Raw genomic sequence first — 22,673 nt, 5'->3', positions numbered from 1 at the left:
CATCCAAAGTCAAGCATATCTTGGCCAAAGTGATCTCATCATCTCTTTCTTTCACATTTATTGGAGTACTGTCACCTTCTGGATAACCCCTTATACAATTCCATAGATTTTCATGTTTTAAATACATACTCATTCGGAATGTCCAAATCGTATATCCATCTCGCCCTTTTAGTGGAGTGATCCCCGCGAGAGAACGTAGACTTGATCCATTTGACTGATCTCCAGATGACATCTTCGAGTCCTTTTTGTTTAGTCTCGAACTCCGAGTTTATTCGAAAGAAAACCACAAAATCTTTACAAAATACACAGCGATAGTGACAACAAAAATATATCTGCTTAAATTCCTTTAAATTCTAGAGCTCTTCGTGCTAATAACGAATATTAAGATATTAAAAGAAATTAAAATGTTTGTATGACAGAGTTTATTTTTGAAGTGTCTTAGTATTCTTTATTCATTAGTCAAAAGCTATACAAAACTAAAAAGTTTTATAACATAGATAAGATTATAAATAGGGTTTATTTGTATATAGAGATTTAAATAAAAGATTTGTTGAAGATACATTTATTTAATATTGACATTTTTCCAGAGCTAACGAATATTCGCTTTGACGAATCTAACGCCGTCGCCTTTTTGGGTTAAGCTGTATAATAGACTATAGAATTACAAAGTGGAGTGAATTATAAATATGAAAATTGACGAGTAAAATGTGAAAAAGTAAAAAAATAATGAGAAAATTGTCTGAAAAGCAACCGTGGTATATGTGGTGAGTAACTACATTTTGTAAAGTGAAGGTATGAGAAAAATAATCATAATATTTCTATTCCATCATTGTCATTGTTCTCAGCATAACGAAGTACGATATAGAAGTTTTTAGTATCTGAAAAACAAAAAAGAGTAATTTAGGACATTTGATAGGGCGGCGCAGACTATAAGTACCTACACAGTATTTTCTTAACAAATGAGATTTCAAAAAATGAAAAAAGAAGCGGTTTCCCAGACAATCGAAATTTTATGTCGCTCTGGAACATATAGATAATTAAAGGGAAGAATATCTCGATCTTACATACGAAAGCGGACGCGAATCTACTTAGATTCGCGTCCGCTTTCGTATGTACTAGTACATACAAAGTAAGCAATGTAGGTACTTACCTACATTGCTTACTTTGTATGTGCTAGTGCTTTTTATTGCATGGAAAAATCAGCAATGTATATTAAATTAGCCATGTTGGACATTTTAGTCGATAGCGTAGGTATATTAGTTTCGTAAAGCTATTTGTTTCTGAGAAATGCAATATTAATTAAAAGACGTGAAAAAGAAATATCACTAATATTATAAATACGAAAGTAAGTTTGTTTGTTACCTCTTCACGCTTTACTTGCTCAACCAATCTTGAAATTTTGCATGAATACACGCAGTTTGAAGTACGGAGAAAGGACATAGGGTACTTTTCATTCCGGAAAACTAAATATTCCCGTGGCTCATATGAATAAATGCTTCATCATTACCGTGGCCATAGTCCGGCAGCCGACCTCCACCATCCCCACGGCCTTGAGTCCCAGCGGGTTTTGGATCTGCCTCAGGATGATGAGCACTGTCATCCTGTTGCTCGAGTCCATGAACTCCCAAGGCAGGTCGTAAGTGGCGTTCACCAGCCGATCAGTCTGTGGAAATAAAATTTGAAAAACTTAAGTTCGGCTTCACTTTAAAATTATTTATACAAACTTAGGGATGGACTTCATAAATAATATTATTTATATTTATTTAATCCATATTCACTGTTACGTTATGTAAGACACTGTGGTGGGAGATGTCAATTGTATTACAATTACTAAAATTACATAATAATTGCGAGTACACCAAAGCTACGCCGTGCTGTGTGAATACCTAAACGAAATTCTATTGGTTGTCAGAAACAACACAGCCAGCTTTTGTGCAGAGTGGTCAGAGCACCTACACTAAATCTGTTATACTTGCACACACACGTGACGCTCATTATTATTTAAACAATAACAAAACATTATATTTATTTATTATATTTATTTTACATTATTTTCACTACTTATTTTCCTCCACAGGCATGACAAATGAAACATTGTCTTTAAATTAGGTACCTAATTATATGCACGAGAGAATTAGAGAACAAAAACAAACAAACAAAAAATATCATATCAATATTTTACTATTTCAATATGTTGTTTCTATATTTTTTATTATATAAGCTCCTATTTTTTTGGAATTCAGATATGAAAGCTATATACGTTTTATTATATTAATGTTAAATATGTTTAAATCTTACCATTGTGCTGATGAGCTCGAATATGACTGACATCTGGGCCAGCAGTTGAAGTAAAATCAACGTTAAGGGACCATAACGCATTAACGCCTTTGGTTCCTGAAATGAATTCATTTTGGGTAACTGGGACCAGTCGACTGACTTCACAAAGGATTAGAATCACGTCGTGGTTCCAATAATTATTTATTGGGTCAGTTGACTATAATCCCTTACCTGTGTTGAAAGATTACTATTTATTATTTTTAAACTGGTTCAGAAACTGTCAGAGGGAATATAGGTATCTAAAGCATACACGACTCGTACACGCTTTAGGTTCCTATAATTTTCATCGCCCCACTCTATTTAATTCTATCGATATGATAATAGTCGTGGGACTGTATAAACTGTTTTATCATGCCGGCGAAGGTACAAAAGGAGGCGGAACAAGCCTATAGGCTTGTTAAATAATTAGATTTTTCGATTTTGGACCCTTGTATCATAGATAAAAGAAATATATATTCTTGTATATTGTTAAATTTCTAAGTGAAACTAACTTTTCAACGTTTGCTCACATTTGTGACTCACATTTCAGTATAGATTATTCATTTTTCACTTTAAATTTCCTCTAGCACAAACGGCATCGATTTGGAAGACCACATTCAATCATTGATTTTGAATCTACGCAGTAGAGATCGGCTTTGGGCCACGGTCTCCTATGGGAACAGGAAGTGGACTCCAGTTTCTTGCGTCAATACTGCGGTTGAAGAGGCGGCATTCCTTATAATGTATTTTATTCATAATTATCACACCTCACAGAAAAATAATTTGTCACCTTGTTACGCGAAATTAATTAAATTTGTGAAATTGACATGACTGATCACGTCGAATTGCGCACGATGAATGCAGTGCGTTAAAAATTCACAGCCATTAGAGCCAGACGGCAATCTCTTTGCGATTTCTGATTTCCTAGTACATCAGTATCAGTATCAGTTGAACTCGTGGGCGGGCTCGGGGATACAGGGTTATGTGGCTTAACCCTTTATGCAATATGCATTATTACTATTTGAAACCTTATTGCAATTTCGTAGTTCCTAGTACACCTATCATCAGCTGAATCTCGACGGCCGGGCCCGTGAATCTGGAGACTATTCATAATTATCACACCTCACAGAAAAAAATTTGTCACTTGTTACGCGAAATTAGGAGTAGATTTTCATTAAACAAATATTGAACTACTAAATAATGTGATAAATTTGACATGACTGATCACGTCGAATTGCGCACGATGAATGCAGTGCGTTGAAAATTCACAGCCATTTGAGCCAGCCGGCAATCTCTTTACGATTTATGATTTCCTAGTACATCTACTATCAACTCGTGGGCGGGCTCGGGGATACAGGGCCATAACGTCAGCGAGCGAACTGGCGGCTGAAGTGATGCGAACAAAACTATATATAAGCTGGCGGTGGTGCGATGTTGGTGGTTCACAGCGCGGGGTAACTATGGGGTCGTCATTAATCATGTTAAAAATGCTAAAAATACTGGTTAAGTGCGAGTTGAAGTCGCTTGAAGAGAGTTACGTACAAAATAATAGAATTCTTATAGTTTCCTGAATTACCTGAATTATAAGGGCACCGTTTTTAATTTTTTTGTACGGAATGGACCACCCCTATTTTAGATCGCACGGTTGTAATATTAAAAAATATATTTACTAATTAAAAGTAAACAAACAGCCAGTTTAAGTAACTTTTGCAGAAAAACTTACAGTATTTAAAAAAAACGATTCACAATTAGGAACTTTCATGAACATATTCGGAAAAAAAGGTCTTAAGAAAATGTTCATGAAAGTCCCAGCGCAATTTTTTTCATAATACGGATGTTATGATATGATTTAAAACTAAACATGATTACCACCATACCAACTTTATCAAAATTATTTACATTGATTGGTTTGATTCAAATTATAAGTTTAGGTTTGTTTTTTACACTAATTTTGATGATTGTGACTAAACCTACTAATAAACCTACCAAACTTTAAATTCGATATTGGAAATCTCTCAATCAATCTCTTTACGATTTCTGATTGCCTAGTACATATACTATCAACGCGTGGGCGGGCTCGGGGATACAGGGCCACAACGTCAGCGAGCGAACTCCGGCGAGTTTAACAATTTTTGGTCTTTTTAATTGAATCGATCTAGGTAAACGGTATACTTAGATCAATTCTTTTCATCTCTTTATCATTAGCTCGTCCGTGTTCCTGGTGATGAATATACCTGTAGCCAGCATGAAAGAGGCAGCGCTTAAATTTTTGAGAATTGTTTCTGAATCGGAAACCGAATGATGTCGTTGCTGGGTATGCTGGGTAGCTTATACTTAATTTTAGATCATAGACAAACAACAAAATTTATTGTTGATCTTTGGTTTGGACCCCTGAAGGTCTAAGTAGTTACGGAATGGTCCAATTTTAGGGCGAAAAGACACACTCCTTTAGACTCTGTTATAATGTTTTCAAATATCATCCAAATGAATCTCGTATTGAAGCAGATATTTATATAAACATAGATGGACCTATGCCCTGACTATGTGCTATTTATGCTTAGACAAATCTAGATCCTAAATAATGACCCCTATTTTAGATCGCGCGGTTGAGCAACGCGGCGAGGCTGGCTATGTGGCTTACCCTTTATGCAACATGCATTACTATTTGAAACCCTTTTGCAATTTCATAGTTCCTAGTGCACCCAGTATTAGCTGAAGCTTGATGGCCGGGCCCGGGAATCTGGGGACCTCTATCTAAAATATTATGGCATCTGTATCACTATATGAACCATCTTTGCCTTTTCTTAGTTCCTAGTAAGCCCACTAACCAGCTGAAGCTCGCTGGCCGGCCCGGAAATCCGGGGACCTCGTAATAATGTGCAACGTGCATCGGTAAGTAAAACCTCTTTGCAATTTCGTGTTTCCTAGTACCTGACGACGCGACAGTTCAATAAAGCCAGCCTCCTGGCGATACGGGAAGGGGTGGGGGACCTACAATTTGTCTTTATACAATTTTCAGTACACCCCTAGCAGTGCTAGAAGGATTATTATTTATTTTTTAAACGACTGGTTGTTAAAATGTGTCGTCAAAGCGGCCAGTTACTATAAAAACTAAACAATATTTTTTCAACGTAGGTATTTTTAGTACTAACCTTTCGGAAAAGTTTGTGGGAAGTGCTAAACGGTGACTGAATTCAATATAGATAAAATAATAATAATGGAATTAATGCAATGACTTCGTACTTTTTTACGAGGTCTCACGAGTAATGGCTGTAAACTGTAACTGGCTATGTAACTTTAGTTATAAAAGTGGACAAAGACGACTATCCTTACACATATACTTTTAAACACACTCTTTATTACCATTTGCGAACATTCTAGAAGTAGTACACAGCCGCTCACTTGGTGGAAAGCGTAGCTCAATGCTATACTGAGGCCGAAGGTCTCAGATACTTCGTCTGTATAGCTGAAAAGTTAGAATATACATGAAAACACAATAGTTTAAATAAACGATTGTGGTTGGGAAGAAAAATATTATTCTGAGTTATATAGCGAGTCAGTAATGATTTCCACGTAATCAATGGAATGCTATAAAGCTATTTGCAAGCAGTGCAAAGAATCTTTTCACATTAGATACCACAAAGTTATCATAGTTCTTGTTTTATTATTTGGCAGCCTTACAACCTAAAAAATAAAATTAAAAATTAATTTCTTACTTCAAAATCAAATTGTGATGGTCCACGATTTCCTTCAACTTCTGCCGCACAATTTGCATTTCTTCGTCCGTGAAACGTTCACACAACTCAATACTCTGGGTCATATTGTCTGGTCTGGGCGCGGGTCTGGGGAAGTGCTCCAGATTGTGGACTAAAATTTTCAAATGGCCCCACAGATGGAACATCATTAGAGCGAGATACAAGTCGACTATGCAGAAGAAAGAAGAGGCCAGGTAGCATTCATACCAGTCGAAAATAAACACTACTATGTATCCGATTAGACTGTGTTGGTAATCAAAAGGGAGGGTTAAGAATATTGAAACGTCGTAAGTCACATTATCGGGTGGTGGCCACTGGAACCCTCCTGCGGCTATGGTGTTGGATAATGGTATGATGTTATAGAGAATTATTCCCCATACCATAACCGCTATCATGTATATAGTAAAGAAATGACACATTTTGTGGACGTAGAGATGAATCTGAAAAAGTTGTGAAATTATTAAGGCTCTAGGAGTACTGCTTAAGTAACAATGAATACTCGAATTTATTAAAATTCGAGAATTCTGGGGTAAGAATTATCTTACCCCAGTATAACTACAGAACATGTACAGAACCCTAAAAATTGATTACCGTGATATATTTGGGCTCCTCAATTTTTTGTAAAAAATTTTTATTAATTTGTTCCTGACGATGGAAATACATGTGGTTACTGCGACGTAAAATCCTATTTGAATCTTCCAAATTTGAAGGCTTTTTTTAAAAGGAACCCTGGGCTTCGGTGCATCACAGCCAATAATACGAAAGGTAGCAGCAAGAAACAGAGAGAATGAGATAGAGAGAGTGTGACTTAAATAAAATAAAATACCTTCATGGCGTACGCTGATTTATTCCTATGGTTAAATAGATGGATTACTGTTATGAATTTTTTGAATATTTCACTGTAATTTTCTCTCCATATTGCCAACGTTCTATACTGTAAAATTAGATTTATTGCAAATAATTTTCAAAATAGTTCAACAAAACGATAAAGGAAGCAAGCGAAAGAACGAATTAATTTGAAGTATTTAAAAAAATAAGTCTTCGAGTACATACTCACTTTAGTCTAGGGATCAAGATTATTTTTATATGTTACCTAAAAACTAGCAACTAGTAAGATAAATATTATTTTGTAAACATTTACAGAGCAGATTTAATATAGATGATTATAAAGTTCTACAGATTTCATTATAAACTTGAATTAAACGTACCGCGCACATGACAGCCATAGATGTTGTGATGTATGTCTGTCCTAATTCGAAGAAACTTATTTTTCCCACATTTTGTCGCACATAGAGGGCTTCACAAACCAGGGAGACCAGAGCAATGACATCCATGTACACTTTGTATCCCACTCCGATGCCTTTGGACTCTCCTATAACGTATCCCGGCCAAGCTGCTATGATACTCAACGTGCCACGGAGATATTTCATGTATTTTATATCTTGGGTCCGTGTTATACCTCTAAGGCAAAAAGTTTGTTTATTATTACATCTGTATCTTAACTAATATTCTGACAATCAGAGATGCCGATGACCATGCGAAGTTGTAACGAAAAAGTACGAAAGCGGACCCTGGACTACGACGCTCAACGGCTAGGAAGAAACCAGGAACACGCTCAGATAAGAGAGAGGTATCTTAACTAATATTATAAATGCGAATGTAAGTTTATTTGTTGGCTTGTAATCTCTTCACGCTTTCTTCTTTTCTGTCTATATATCTAATTTGGAAATTTCACATTCTTAATGTATAGTTATGAGAACGGTAAACAATAGGAATAGATCTCCAACATATACCGCCATCTCACATTACAAGAAAGTAATAAATTTTACTGTGTCCTGTATCAAACTGTACTTACCGTAGATCGCTTCCGTCACTGAAGAGAAGCATTTTTACTTTTCCCTTCTGATCATCAATATTTTAAAATTAGTAAAAAATAGGTAATCCAAAACGCATCAAAATTTGTAGTTTTTCATATCGTAATCGCCGATGAATTGCCACTAAGTACCTGTAGTAAAATACAAAAATTGGAGACGCTAGGTAAGATCGAATGCAGCTTACTGCTAACTTGCTACCAAGGACCAAAATGAGCAGATCAGATCGACAACGCATTGAGCATATTGTAAAAATAGGCCTGTAAATAAAAGAAAATCCTGTAGGTAGGTATATTTGTTATAAAATAGGTAGTTAGCAGGCCATCAAAGCACAGGCCATATTATTAGATATTTTATAGTTTTAGAAATATGAGCCTGTCTAGTCTGTATAAACATGAACAATAGGTATTAAAAATATTTCTTTTAAGGACTATTAAAACAATAGAAATACTGATTTTATTATTTTATTAATGTTCGGTACAAAAGAAAAATTAAACTGATGGCCAGTTTCATGAAAACATGTAGAAATATTATTTAAAAACAAGCTATAGGTTGTCATTACGCGAGTTTTTACTATAATTAAGTAATCATCCATTATTGCAGATATCCTTTATGAATTGTCAAGGTTATCTAGCTCAATTATGCGAAAACAATAATTAGTATTGTGACTAGCAGCTTTTAAAAGTCCCACGTAAATTTTATTCTTTAATAATTTAATCTATAATTTATACTAATATATTAGGTACAATATATATATATATATATATATATATATATATATATATATATATATACACATTAAGAAAATATGTCTTTATAATGTAATTAGAAGTCAATTGAGTTATAAGTGTTTTCAACTCAGCGATATTAAATTCCAATTTTTTATTTAAACTACACTTTTATTTGCCGTGAGATTGTGCCGCGGAATAAATATTTTATCAAAAATTGATGTTACCATAAAAATAATGGATGATACCATTACTAATTATCGCTAACCCAATTCGAACGAATATGTAGTATAAAATGGATCTTTGGGTGTCCCAAATAATTTAATTGTATATAATTGTTTTAATTTATTAATTTCGACATCAATTTTTGTCGGCATTTTCACGGCCGGAGTTTCATCAATCTCATGGATCTTCAAAAGCGTGAAAACCTCGGGGACATGCATTACCCATTATGTTATGATCTTAATATTCGAAAATCATCATTCATTATTTATATAGCGAATGTCCAATCAAGTTGACGATTAAAAAAAATGTACATTTATATACAATCTAAATTAAGTACTTACCCCTAACACAGACTTGTTAGGTATAGCTGCATTTTCTTTTCTAAAAGAATAGAATATTGCTAGAAATGACTTCGACAGAAGGCGGGAACATGTCTTTCTTTCATAATAATTCATAAAGTTTTGTCAGAAACTGATTGACAGTGGGGTAATTTGACGACAATACAACTTTAACAAACTTCAAATCTAATTCTAATATAAAAAATGCAATAGTTTGTCTGTCTGTAAGGATTTCAATAGTCCGATTTTGATGAAAAATATGAATAAGACTTAACGGAGACACGAACCCGAGGTCAAGCATAGGCTACTGTTTAAAATAAACAAATTTAGTATATTAGCTATATTTAGAAGAATGAACATAAACGTACATTATGGTGCGAAAACATATTTTGAATCCAAAATATTGCGTTGTTTAAATTATTCGTGAAAAATATAATTTGAAGTGTGCTTTCATATTAATATAATCATATTATTTTATTAGAAATATAATTTCTTCTTTGTGATCATTCGGTAGCCATCGTTCTGAGCATGACGAAGTACGACATAGTAGTTTTGAGTATCTGAAATTAATAAAATGCATTTAAAATTAAATTTGAATTGAGATAAATTATCTCCAGAGAACAATATCAAAATCTTTTTAATCTTTGTCTTATACATCTGTTTAATAATATGCAAGAACTTCACAACTAATTTCATTGATCTTACAACCTGAATTAACTATTAGGTGGCCCTGACCCACACACCTATACCCGGGCAGTAATAATAGTTTGTTTTCTCAGTTTTTATTATTATTATTTTATACTATTTAGAAATTTATTTTTAAAATTAAAATGTAATTTTTCTATTTCACGAAATTATAACAAAGTACCAGGCTGTAAGCAATGAGGAGAAGGTAGATTTAACGAAGATAATTTAGTGCGCATGTCATAACACATATGGACCTAGGCAGACCTAGGCAACCATAGCAAGCTGCATTCGCCAATCAAAACGTAAAGCGCAGTATTGATTAGAGATAGCTGGTCCCCAGATTTCCGGGAGCTCCAAATTTATCTCGAAGTACTAGGAGACACGAAATCGAGGAGAGATGGCTCGTTTTCAATAAACATGCACAATATGCACTATGTGCAAGTTCGATTGACAACTTATATTGCGCATGACACAAGCCCTTCCTACTCTGTCCCTAAAATTACATTCACCAATCAAGAGCTGCATTTATGCAGTATTGATTTCCAGATTCCCAGGAGCTAGCTGTATTGAACAAATATTTCGCGTGGTACTAGGAGACATGAAATTGAGAAGAGATGGTTAGGTTTCAATGTTGCAATTTCAACGTTGTTAGGTCCCCGGAAATTCGCGGGAGGCTTGCTTTATTTAATGGCCTTGTTATGAGGTATTAGGAAATAATAAATTGTCTAGAGATTTCAAATAGCAGTGCATGTCGAACATTATTTGTGAGGTCCCCAGATTCCCGAGCCGGTCAGGATTTGAGCTGCAACTGTTAGTGGGAGTACTAGGAACCACGAAATTGCAAAGAGGTTTCAAATAGAAGTGAGTGCATGTTGCATTGTGAGGTCCCCGGATTCCCGGGCCGGCCGAGATTCGAGCTCCAGCTGTTAGTGGTTGTACTAGGAACTGAGAAATTGCAAAGAGGTCGTCGTCAGGTTCTAATGGCAGTGCATTTTGACGCACTGCATTCGTCATTCGCCATCCGACGTTACCAGTCACATAGATTTTATTATTTAGTTCAATATTTTGCTGAAAACTGACCTACTCATTACGCGTAACAAGTGATTTTTTTTTTCTATTACTGTATTTGAGGCGTGATATAATTAATGGAAAGAAAACAGTCCCTTCAACGTGTCGCAGTATTTCATCGACGTCCACGACCGTGTACCAGTTACCAGTGTCCTGCTGTTACCAAGCCCCAGATCTATACTGCTGGGATTCTAAAGTGAATGAAGTCTAAGAACGATTGACCTTAAGTGGATGAAGACTAAGAACGTTGAACCTTATCATTGTCATTCAATCACTGTCATAAGGGTTCATATGTACCTGACTTATAATTTTGTAAACACCTTAAGAAATTAAATTCCCGCTGATGACAAAACAGTAGTTGTAATTTTGGAAAAGTTATTAAAAAATAATTTCGTTTATCAATGGATAGCTTTATTTATTGTTGACCTAAGAAATTGGTTAAGTGGTGTGTCAGAAATGTTCAACATCTAGTCTAGATACTTATTTAATTTCTGTATAATGTGAACTTAAACTAACTAGCTCTTTAACTTCATTTGTTTACCTATTGTTATATTAAGAGCTGTTGGTCTTCTTATTAAATAAACATAATTTTTATTTATGTACCTAAGCCGGATACACACTATCATTGAGCTCAGACAGATGCAAACACCGAATGAATGAACATTGCAGCGCTTTGTAGTACAGCTTTTATTTACCCCAATGAAAAACCGGCGATGTATGCCGAGCCCGCCAAAATTCTGTGAACTGTTTACCGATAGTGTACCTATAGCCGGCATTAAAAATCACGTCAGACGCCTGAGTAAAATCTGACACCAGCCACACTTAGTTTAATATATGAAAAGTTTAAAACAACCTTTGATTTAATTGACGTTATTGGAGAAAAGGCTGCATGTTTGTTGTGCCGCTTCTTCTTCACCTTGAAAATCAACATATTTCGATCTAATTTTATAAATTTTTGACGTCAATAAGTGATGTATATAATCCTAAGTTGAAGAAAGAATTTTTGAATATTAATATACAATCGACTAGAAGAATATTGTAATAGAAGGTTACCGTAGCCATAGTCCGACAGCCGACTTCTACCATCCCCATGGCTTTGAGTCCCATGGGTCGTTGAACTTGCTTTAAAATAATGCCGACAGATTGTCTGTTGCTGGTGTCCATACACTCCCATGGCAAAAAGTAGGCCGCCTTTACTAAACGGTCAGTCTGGAATTACGATGCAAATGTTAACGTTTTAGCGCGAGACAACGCCGAGAACCATACTTAAATGACCAATGCATGTATGTTTTAAAACACTTGAATTCAACAGATGTCGAAAAACGTTGAATACAAAACTAGTTTCACATGTCACAAGGAATAGTATTGACGTGGTTTCGGTCCCCACTTGACACTGAATTGTTTCGTCTGATACAAATTTTAAAATGGTCAGTCAGTTCCGAGATGGGTAACCAAAAATCAAGTGACATCTTTGCACCAGCTTGTCATTATAAATCATGTCATTTAAATGAATACACTCTATTTATACAATTATATTGGGGAAAAAATGTTACCTGTGAGCCAATGAGGTCGAATATGACAGACATCTGTATTAGGAGTTGAAGCAAAATTAAGGTCAGAGGTCCGTAACGCATTAATGCTTTTGGATCCTTAAACAATACATTAAACTCCTTACCATTTCTGTGCTAAAGTTATCCACAGATATAAGAACTTTGTAATGTTCTTATATCTGTGAAGTTATCAAGAATCTAGATTTATTAGAAAGTAAGTATAAAGGTCATCCACTTCTACCGAAACTCTCCCTCCCGTTAAGTCGACGTTCATTGAAATTTGAACTTTAGTGCGGCCGCTGTAGACATACATTATAATGGCAAAATGAGAGCTGACAGCGAGCAGTACGCGAAGTTGTTGTCAATATATACTAATATCTATAGAGTACGCATTACAGTTCACTTTTCAATGAACGCCATCCTGTCGGGTGGAAGTATAGTTATAAAAGTGTACCAAGTATAATTCTATGATTTGAAGAGGAAAAAAATAACGCGTTTTGGTCATTATAAAAGATTAAAATCTGTACTCAAGGTGTAATATAATTGCACCTTTCTACTCTTTCAGGCTAGACAGGATCACGAAATTCTTATGGTTGAATCAAAATATCTCATTGTGATGTCAAATTATTATTATTTGGTTATTAATGCATTATAAAAACGTGTGTACCTACCATTTGAGAACATTCTAAAAGCAGAACACAGCCACTGACTTGGTAGAACGAGTAGCTCAGTGCTATACTAAGTCCATAGGTAATTGATACTTCATCTATGTATCTGACAAAGACAAAAAAAAACTTTTAAATATACGCAAAAATAACCCCAGAAGTGACACGAAGAGATGTGCGTGCGCACACCTTTGTACATGTGTAGCTATTGATCTCGGTATTAGATTAATTAAATCTAATAAAAAAGTAAATTAATTCATGTCGTCATCGATTTTAAGGGAACCTCCCGTACGCCTACCATACAGTGCTACGCCGTAGGCCCGTAGCTGTGGCTCGTAGCCTCTTTCGTAGCTATTCGTAGCGCTGTAATGTATTCGGGTTCAAGACTATTATAGGTGGTTTAACCACAGGTTGTTACATACTTTGAGGGCTTTAAAATCAAAATAAAAAACCTCTGCACACTTTTTCACTACATACAAATACTTATAAAGTAATATCATATGTCTCATAGCTACAAAATACACCATGAAGACAACTGCTATGAAGAAACACCAAAAGACATTCAAGCCAGACGGACTATTATATATATATGTTTTTTTTTTGTAATTTTTTGTAAACTTACTTTAATATTAAGTTGTGATGTTCAACGATCTCCTTAATTTTCTGTCGCACGACCACTAATTCCTCACGACTGAATCGTTCGCAACCCTCACTCCCAGCTTTTGGCGCAGGCCTCGGGAAATTTTCAAGATTATAAACTAATATTTTCAAATGCCCCCACAATTGAAACATGAGGAGGGCGAGGAAGGCGTCTATTATGCAGAAATAGTTTGATGCTAAATAGCATTCGATCCAGTTCACGATGTGTACCACCATGAAACCAGAGAAATCGTGTTCATATTCGAAGGGGAGGGCGATGTATATTGCAAGGTCGTACGTAACATTTTCTGGTGTCGGTCTTTGGAACCCACCGCTGTTTACTGTGTTCATAAGTGGTATCACTTGAAAGAGAAACTCTCCCAGCAGCATTAGGCCTATCAAGTATACAATGTAGAAATGGCTCATCTTATGAATACGTAAATGCATCTGAAAAGTTTCATTACTTTGAGCACTTATACATAAAGTCTTTTTGCAACACCTGGATGTACAAAATTGAAATTAAATATATAAAATTTAAACTTTTCATATCAAGGTTTTAATTTAAACTTTTCATATTATTATCTATTTATACCAGCTTTAATTTTATTTCGATAAATAAATCCGCTCCGGGAATTTGATTGATGTTTAAAAAATATGAAATAAATTCATCAATAAACTTATTTAACTTATCAAGTATTTATAATTTTAAAAAAATGATACCTTCATATGATAATCTGACTGATTCCTGTAGGTAAACAAATGAATTTCGTTTAGGAATTTCCGGAATAACTCGTAATGATTATCGGTCCATACTAACATGGTCCTGTACTGGAATTAGCAAATGAAACTAAAATTAACATAACAACATTAAAAAATTAAATGTGCTGTATAAAATAAAAATTAATTTTATCTCTGTCTAGACTCGTTTGAGCATTTTCTGCCTTTTTATCGTAGAAGCCCTGGGTCGGATTTCTATTTTTTCCTCTTCTCATTGCACGATATTTCACATTCGTACATAATCTAGTAAGATTAACTACGAATAATATTATGGAATTAAAGACTTCATGAAATGGAATCAAAGTGAATGTAGTAAAGTTGATGTGATTACTGCATTTGACAATTTCTGTAGTCGCGGCGTCACAGCCGGAAAAGAAACCGAGAACGCGCTAATAACAGACTGATATAGAATGGATAAAGTTTTCAAAAATACATCCAAAAATTTTTATACATACTTACCACGCACACTACGGTCATGGCAACCGTTATATAGTTCTGTCCCATTTTGAAGAAACTGATTTTTCCAAAATTGATTTTGATGTACAAAGCTCCACCAATGAGATAAACCAGTTGAAACATGACTATGAGGACTTTGAATACTGATGAGGAGTAGATTGGGTGGTTCGACCGACCGAGCATGTAGCCGGGCCATCCCGGGACCACTATTAGAATGTTGCGAATTATCCTGAGGTACTTTATGTCGTCTGTCTTCTCCACTCCCCTAAATTACAAAGGTGGCTTTTAAAATAGTATTGGAATACAATCATTTGACAAAAAAAGGTTATGAATATATTTGTGGATGGATGGAGAGGATGAGGTGGAATATAAGTTGAGAGTGATACAGAAATGATATGACAGTTTTAAAAGTGAATGAAGGTATGACAGACTAAAGTCTAGTTTAGGGGAGGACTGTTGCTGGTTGGAAAAAACAAAGCTACCAATTTTATTTTTCTTTGTTTTTCTGTTTTGGCTAAATAAAGGTATGTTTATTTTATGTTTATGATTAATTCATATTTGTACAACATATATCCATACACATTAACTTAAATCCGTTGCGCAGAAGCCAGACATACAAACATACAATGAAAAAAAAACAAAGTTATTTGTTTTACAATGTTTTTCTGTTTTGGCTAAATAAAGATGTGTTTATGAATAATTAATATTTGTATAACATACAAATATTAAATTAAATTCGTTGCGCAGAAGCCAGACATAGAAACATACAAGTACTTCTTATATAAACCCATCCTATGAACAAGTTGTTCAGAATGATCAGTATCATTACTTACACAAGATCACTCCCGTCACTAAATAAAATCATTTTTATTTAACACTGTGTCCATGTCAAAAAATTATAATGAAATGCCATCAGTTAAGCAAATATTTCAAAGCAAATAAAAAAAAATCACATAATCATTATATAAGGGTTAATTAATAGGTATACACATATACTTTGTTTAACTTCACATAGAATAAACATGACAGAAGCATCATAATTAACTTAATCGTTTGATATAATGACATTTCGTTGTTTGTTTAGATCAAAGGGTTTTTTCTCTTATAACTTGCACTATGGGTCACTGCTCACGTGTTAATAAATAAATTTTAAACCACGAGTAGTAGTATATATATATACACATACTCCCCTAACCGTCGTACGTGTGCCAAATTCGTCAAAGTAATGTATTTGCAATATTCTTTAATATTCAGTGGTTGATTTAAATGCAATTTTGCGTGCCCGTGATCCGACCAAACGAACTATAAATTGAAAGACAGTGGCTATCAAGGGGCTTTCGGTGGGCAATGATTAAATAAAAATCTTTCACTTACAGAGTGAAGGTAGATGCTTTAATATATGAAATTAAATAAAATAGGTACATTGCTAGAATTAATCATTGTTAAGCTAAAGTGTAAGATTACAGTTCAATAATATTAAGCTCTTCTGCAACGGATGGAATCAAACAGGCTGTTACTGGCCACTTACAAAAGTTGTTATTGCATAAAAGCAAATAATAGCATATGTTACGTTCAGAATTAAAAATAATTGATCTGTTTCAGACATGCACATCAATATAAATATGATCAACAAAAATAAAGTTTCAGATCGACGAAGTGGGAAAACTGAGAAAGGGACGTACAAAATTCGGCCATATTGCAATGAGCAATCTCTTCCAGGACCATACCAAACTGTTATTATGTAGTAAATAAAGTAGTGGTAGTCATCAAAGTGGAGTCTGTCGTCGAATAATGTGCATTGTATAGTGTAGCCATAATATTTTAATCAACTGCCATAGTTCTCAGCATAGCGAAGTACGATATCGATGTTTTCAATATCTGCAAAATAGATTTTAATGCATTACATGAAATAAAAATAATTATTAATAGCAATACTGTAGGCCACATGGGATTGCCCCTTCCGTTCGGCCTGGACCAGGCAGAAGTCGCACGCGCGGAGCCAGCGGAAGTGGCAAAACGGACTTTTCAGTTTCGATAATGAAACAACTCAAATTGGATATACTTATTATACAATATATACTTTTATGTCAAGTAAATTGATGTTCAATTAAAGTGTTGCGTAATAAATTGATTATAGATTTGTGTGCGATCTATTTAAACTGAAAAACAAACTACTTTTACTTTTATATAATATTAGGCTACACCGCCAACGTCACCCTAATCACGCTCTATCTACTCCACCAATATGCATGAAATTTTGCATACATGTAGTTTGAAGAAGGACATAGGGTAGGTACATAAAAATATAAATATTACGCGGGCGGTCCCGCGGGCTAAGGCTAGTATATTATAACAGTTACCGTCATCATAGTGTTGCAGCCAACCTCGACCATTCCCACAGCTTTCAGGCCCAGAGGTCGTTGAACTAGTTGCAATATAATCAACACTGACTTTCGGTTGCTCACATCCATGCATTCCCAGGGCATTCCGTAGACAGAATTTATCAATTGATCTCTCTGGACAACCAAATGACATAGCATTTTAATTTAAGTATGATCATAAAATAGTCAAAGCGCTAACGTATTTCAAGTAAAACCACTAGACAAGATTCTTGTTTCTAAAATATCTGAGATGTTGTTTACGATACCACTAACGCCATCTACTGGCAAGTTGCTAGAAACCATACTCGGTCGTTAAGTCAGAAGCTCCGCCCACCGTAGAACTTTCGAGAATATTACTTCCCCGACTACGGCGCTAGCACATGAATTTTATATTTTTTGTAAATTTTCAAATAAAGTATTTCGTTGTCGTCAAATAAGGGGAGTTTATTGAAGAAAACCCCCAATCCTGCATAGATGTCGTGAATCAAGTGGAAAATTGTCATTTAGCGATTTTTATTGATTTTAAAGCGTTTAATGTAATTAATGTCTCTAAATCATGTAGGTACACAACGTGAGAAAATTGCAATTATATATGCTTAGTCAAAAGGACCAGTTACCAATTACCACTCTATAAATTGTAGGATTGGAATTGAATTGTATAATGCTTAGCCTTAAATCTTCATATCCTCCAATGAATATGAAGCTTAAGGATCACATAGCCTTGGTAGTCGACAGGCAATAACATTCCTAAGGAGTGTTAACATCTGGCAGGCGGCCAAAAGCCAAAAACGATGTTAGGATTACATCATGGAATGCCAGTCCGGCTTCATCATCAGACCTTGAAACTTAATCGTGGTCAAAATTATTTACAACATCTTTCTAATAAGTCCAAACACGGCTATGATACTATATTCCATCATGGAATACCAGTGAATATCTTCCAGCTCCACCATCAGATCAGTACTACAGGACCATATTATTGTATTGTCATCAGAACTACATACAGTTGCCATTTTCATGACGCTACGATCTTTGAAAGATGGTTAAATTATAGTTACCTTAGTTCCATTATATAGTTTCTTACACATATACAGAACGACCCAATAAAAGCGTGTTAAAAACAATCATATTAATTAATATTGAAAATAGACGTACCATTGAACCAACAAGTTCGAAAGTTAGAGACATCTGAATCAGTAGGGACAGTAATGCCACTGTCATAGGCGCGTAACGTATAAACCCTTGGAGACCCTAAAATCGTAACAGTAAAATTGTTTATACGGCACCTGATCCGAAAGAATGTAATTGAACGATGTTGAACTTGTGAGCGAAAGTACATAATTGAAGACCAGGCTTTAAAAATTGTATTATATTATGAAAATCCTTTGGTATCGTGAATGTCAGTCAATATTTGATGGACGAACTCGTGTGTTTGCGACCTTCGACTAAATGTCTCGGTAAACAATGTCAATGTACTATTGTTGGTGTTCGGGACTATGGAACTTATCAAATGTTTGATATACATTTATAACGTAAGACCATATAGGGCCATTCATTTCATATTTTCGCATCAACATACCTGTTGTGAACTCCCAAAGAGCAGAATGCACAGGGTGACCTGGTAGAAACCGTAGCTCAGCGCTATAGCCGGCCCGAAGGTTTCTTGCACATCTTTTATGTATCTGTTTAGGTATATTAAAGGATAATAATTAGGAAATTATAAATAAAGGTAATTTATTATATTGATGTGCATGTAAGTCGGAATTTACATCTAATATTCAATGATAACGAATAACTAAATAATAATAATAAATCCAATGTATCAAAGTTTAATTAGCCGGTGCTTCTTTTCGTACGTATGTACTAAAAGAAGCACCGGATTTTTCTATCACCGACTTAAAAAAAAGAAGATGATTCTTAATTCGCCGCGATCTTTTATTAGTCTAAATAAGTATTTACTTATTCGTCTTTCAAATATCAACTATACCTATATTTTTCTGAAACTTACTTTAAAACCCGATTGTGGTGTTGTGCGATGGACTTTAGTTTTTCTCTCACTTGCAGCAATTCTTCGTCGGTATAACGTCCACAGAATGCGACACTGTCATTTCGAGGCCTCGGGAAGTAATCAAGGTCGTGGACAATGATCTTCAAGTGTCCCCATAAGTGGAACATGAGCAATCCCATGTAGGAGTCTATGATGCAGAAGTAGTCAGCAGCGAGAAGGGTTTCGCAAAAGTTGAAGATTGACACCACAATATAGCCATTGAAATTGTGGTGGTAGTCGAAAGGAAGAGCGTAGTTAACAGACAATTCATATGTCAAATTTTTAGGGGGCGAAGCTTTGAATCCCCCGGCCCTTATGTTCATGATAATAGGGACGATAGAGAAAAACATGTCACCAAACAATAAAAGACATATCATGTAAAACGTGAAGAAATGTGAATATTTATGTATGGATAGGTGTGTCTGAAATTGAATGATAAAATTAACATTGATAATAAAGTCGTCGCAATTTAGGTAATTTATATTAAAAGTTGACATCTAACAGGCGGCTGGTTAGAATATCTTCTTCTGTATCTTCAATATTTTAAGTTTTTACACGTGCTTCGGGCCGCCTCGTCCACATATTTAGGCATATTTATAAGTAAAATTATTTACTATAATTCGCGGAAAACATAATTATGATGTCTGTAGGTACCTTCATCGCGTAAGCTGACTGTTTTCTCCCATTGAACAGGTGCACATCAGTTATGAAACCCTTGAATATTTCACTATATTGTTTCTTGTAAATGGTCATGCTACGAGCCTAGAAAATTAAAAATAGAGCTCTGACAAATGAAGTAACATCCCAAATGGATATTTGGCGTTCACGTAGCCGCATCATTTATATAGAAAACCTAAGAAATAATTGCAAACTACTTAACTGTGTAGTTAAAAAGTCTTATATATGAGAATGTTGTCGTAGCTCCCTCTATCAACAGATTCGGGAACAAATTAGATAAAATCTACGAACTCATCCATGATGATCAGTTTAATAAGCTGATATGTGTTATAAAATAAATAGGTAAAATATTAATATTATTAATTAATAATAGATAATTTTGTTTCTCTTTCACGCAAAATGGCCAATTGTTATGAAATTTGGTACACGGGTAGAATATAACCTGAATTAACATATGAGGTACATTATATCTCGAAATTCCCACGAGAGTGAAGCTCCGGGGCGCAGGTAGTTCATAATTATCCCATGCAGGGATCTCTTACAGTCAATTGGCGATATAATTTTGATTTTACTGTCAATTAAAATATATATCAAAAAGTATAAATTAAAACCAACTTACAACGCATATAATAGTCATAAAAACAGTAATATAGTCATTAACCATATCGGCGAATGATAGACGATTAAAACTGTTTTTTACGTATAGCACTTCGCCAAGAAGTAGCATACAAGTGTTGGCGATCATTAAAATGCCGTACTTCTTCCAATGTCCTATGGGTTCACCGATCTCGTGACCGGGCCATGCTCCGATTGGTCGCAACACAATACGCAGATACCTCATATATTTTATGTCCTGAACCCGCGTAACACCTCTAAACAAATTGAAATTGTTTAGTTACATGCATTTACTAATGTTAAATCGAATTTTCAGATCACCAAGAAAATTTGATTTCGGTGTACCGTTTGGATTGAGGAGTCTCTGTATTTTTATATCCATAAAAACAGTATAAAAACAGTATTGGCACAGCATAATAAACATTACTTGGTATTGGACTGAGATTACTAGTCGCGACTACATACGTATACAAAATGATATATCACTCGTTAGTGAAAGGATATGTTTTTACCCGAGCGAAGCCGAAATGTATGTACGTAGTTATAAGTTTTAAATTTAGGTATGGTACCCGCAGAAAACCAGCGTCATGGCCTAGCCACGACACATGCTGAGTGGGGGTCACTTTGGTGCATGCTTTAATTCCGGATTGTATTGTCAACTTAGTTTTAATTGTCATTATGTACCAAATAAACTATTTTTCTTTCTTTCAAATGTGCCGCTGTGCGTCTTGGCTTCGCTCGGGTGAAACATAATGAATTAATACACGTAAACCTTGTAGTCTCTAGAGAACACCAAGGCATGCTCATGTCACAAACACAGAGTAAGTAGTTTCCTCTTTCGCCTGTTAGTTCTTTCTTTGTTCACCTACTCTACAGGTTGACCTTTTGTTATCATCATCATTGTGGCCACTGTTGAGCATGCCTAGGTCTCTCTTCGCGTACGCCAACCTCCTCTGTCCTGTGCCTTTTGACATTTTGTACATTGGCAATATTATGTCTACATGCTCAGTCCATGATTCTGAACAACTTTTAGTATGAGAGTAATTCCGAAATCGCGAAAAAAACCTGATGTACAGATTTTTTGTTCTTTAGTTGAGGAAAATGAAAATGGCAATGTTTTTTCCCGCGATTTCAAGGTTGCTTCCATATGAAGTTTTTCAGTACCATCGAATGAGCGTGTAGATAAAATAATGTATAAGAAATCATCCTGTATTTCATCATCCAACCTTATTGAGAAAAATTGTGTTTAAAAAGCTTCAAAATCACTGAACAATTCATGTATATTTTCCCTCATAGTGTTAGTAAAACTCGTATTCTATCTTTGAGTTCCACACATTCAGCCTGTTTGTGTGTGAAAAGTTATCACTTGTATACAAAAGTGACTTCATATTAGTGTTATTTATTATCCAAATATGATACTTACTCAAGATCGCTTCCATCGGTAATTAACATCTTTAACCGTGTCCTCTGTTCACGTCAGATAGTTATGAAGAAATGTCGGCAAGTAATTTTACGTGCAACGATTTTCCATTTTATCTAACACTTAACAGCTCATATACTATTCAACGATATATCCTATCACCCTTATTTATTACCTTATTAGACAATAGAATATAATTGACTAATAAGATAATTATATAATATATTATTTTAAATATGTATTTTTATTTATGCGATATCATTTAACTGCCAGCATTGTATAAGGATTTTCAGTTAATTTCGATGTGTTTTCCATTATGCAAAGTTAAAAAAGTATAATGGAGTTACATAAACATTCAACTTAGTTTGTTCTAGTTATTTATATTTTTTAGTTCGAACACGAAGCACGGAGAATACAATAAATATTAAAAATTCATTTTGGTTTAAAAATAAAAAAC

General features: G+C 34.7%; 2 protein-coding genes across 2 annotated transcripts; both read right to left on the bottom strand.

Moving 5' to 3' along the window:
• Positions 1-546: 546 nt before the first annotated feature.
• On the bottom strand, positions 547-16,005 carry LOC128683189 (uncharacterized). Its single transcript, XM_053768511.1, has 16 exons — positions 15,909-16,005; positions 15,079-15,340; positions 14,563-14,670; positions 13,826-14,289; positions 13,210-13,312; positions 12,542-12,637; positions 12,042-12,197; positions 9,749-9,793; positions 7,927-7,973; positions 7,280-7,532; positions 6,898-7,005; positions 6,033-6,511; positions 5,680-5,782; positions 2,299-2,394; positions 1,508-1,663; positions 547-878 (listed from the first exon to the last, which is right to left on the bottom strand). Exons 1-16 carry the CDS (start codon positions 15,938-15,940, stop codon positions 819-821), a joined length of 2,568 nt encoding a protein of 855 aa, XP_053624486.1. The 5' UTR covers positions 15,941-16,005; the 3' UTR covers positions 547-818.
• A 440-nt stretch (positions 16,006-16,445) lies between these two features.
• LOC128682902 (uncharacterized) lies at positions 16,446-22,369 on the bottom strand. Its single transcript, XM_053767905.2, has 8 exons — positions 22,220-22,369; positions 20,801-21,053; positions 20,158-20,265; positions 19,465-19,925; positions 19,036-19,138; positions 18,612-18,707; positions 17,436-17,591; positions 16,446-16,953 (listed from the first exon to the last, which is right to left on the bottom strand). The coding sequence occupies exons 1-8, from the start codon at positions 22,246-22,248 to the stop codon at positions 16,897-16,899; spliced, it is 1,263 nt and encodes a 420-aa protein (XP_053623880.1). The 5' UTR covers positions 22,249-22,369; the 3' UTR covers positions 16,446-16,896.
• Positions 22,370-22,673: the final 304 nt, after the last annotated feature.

This window comes from Plodia interpunctella, chromosome Z (assembly GCF_027563975.2).
Source record: "Plodia interpunctella isolate USDA-ARS_2022_Savannah chromosome Z, ilPloInte3.2, whole genome shotgun sequence".
NCBI classification, from domain to species: domain Eukaryota; kingdom Metazoa; phylum Arthropoda; class Insecta; order Lepidoptera; family Pyralidae; genus Plodia; species Plodia interpunctella.
The sequence above is the reverse complement of the archived record's forward strand: the minus strand, read 5'-3'. Positions and strand labels throughout refer to the sequence as shown.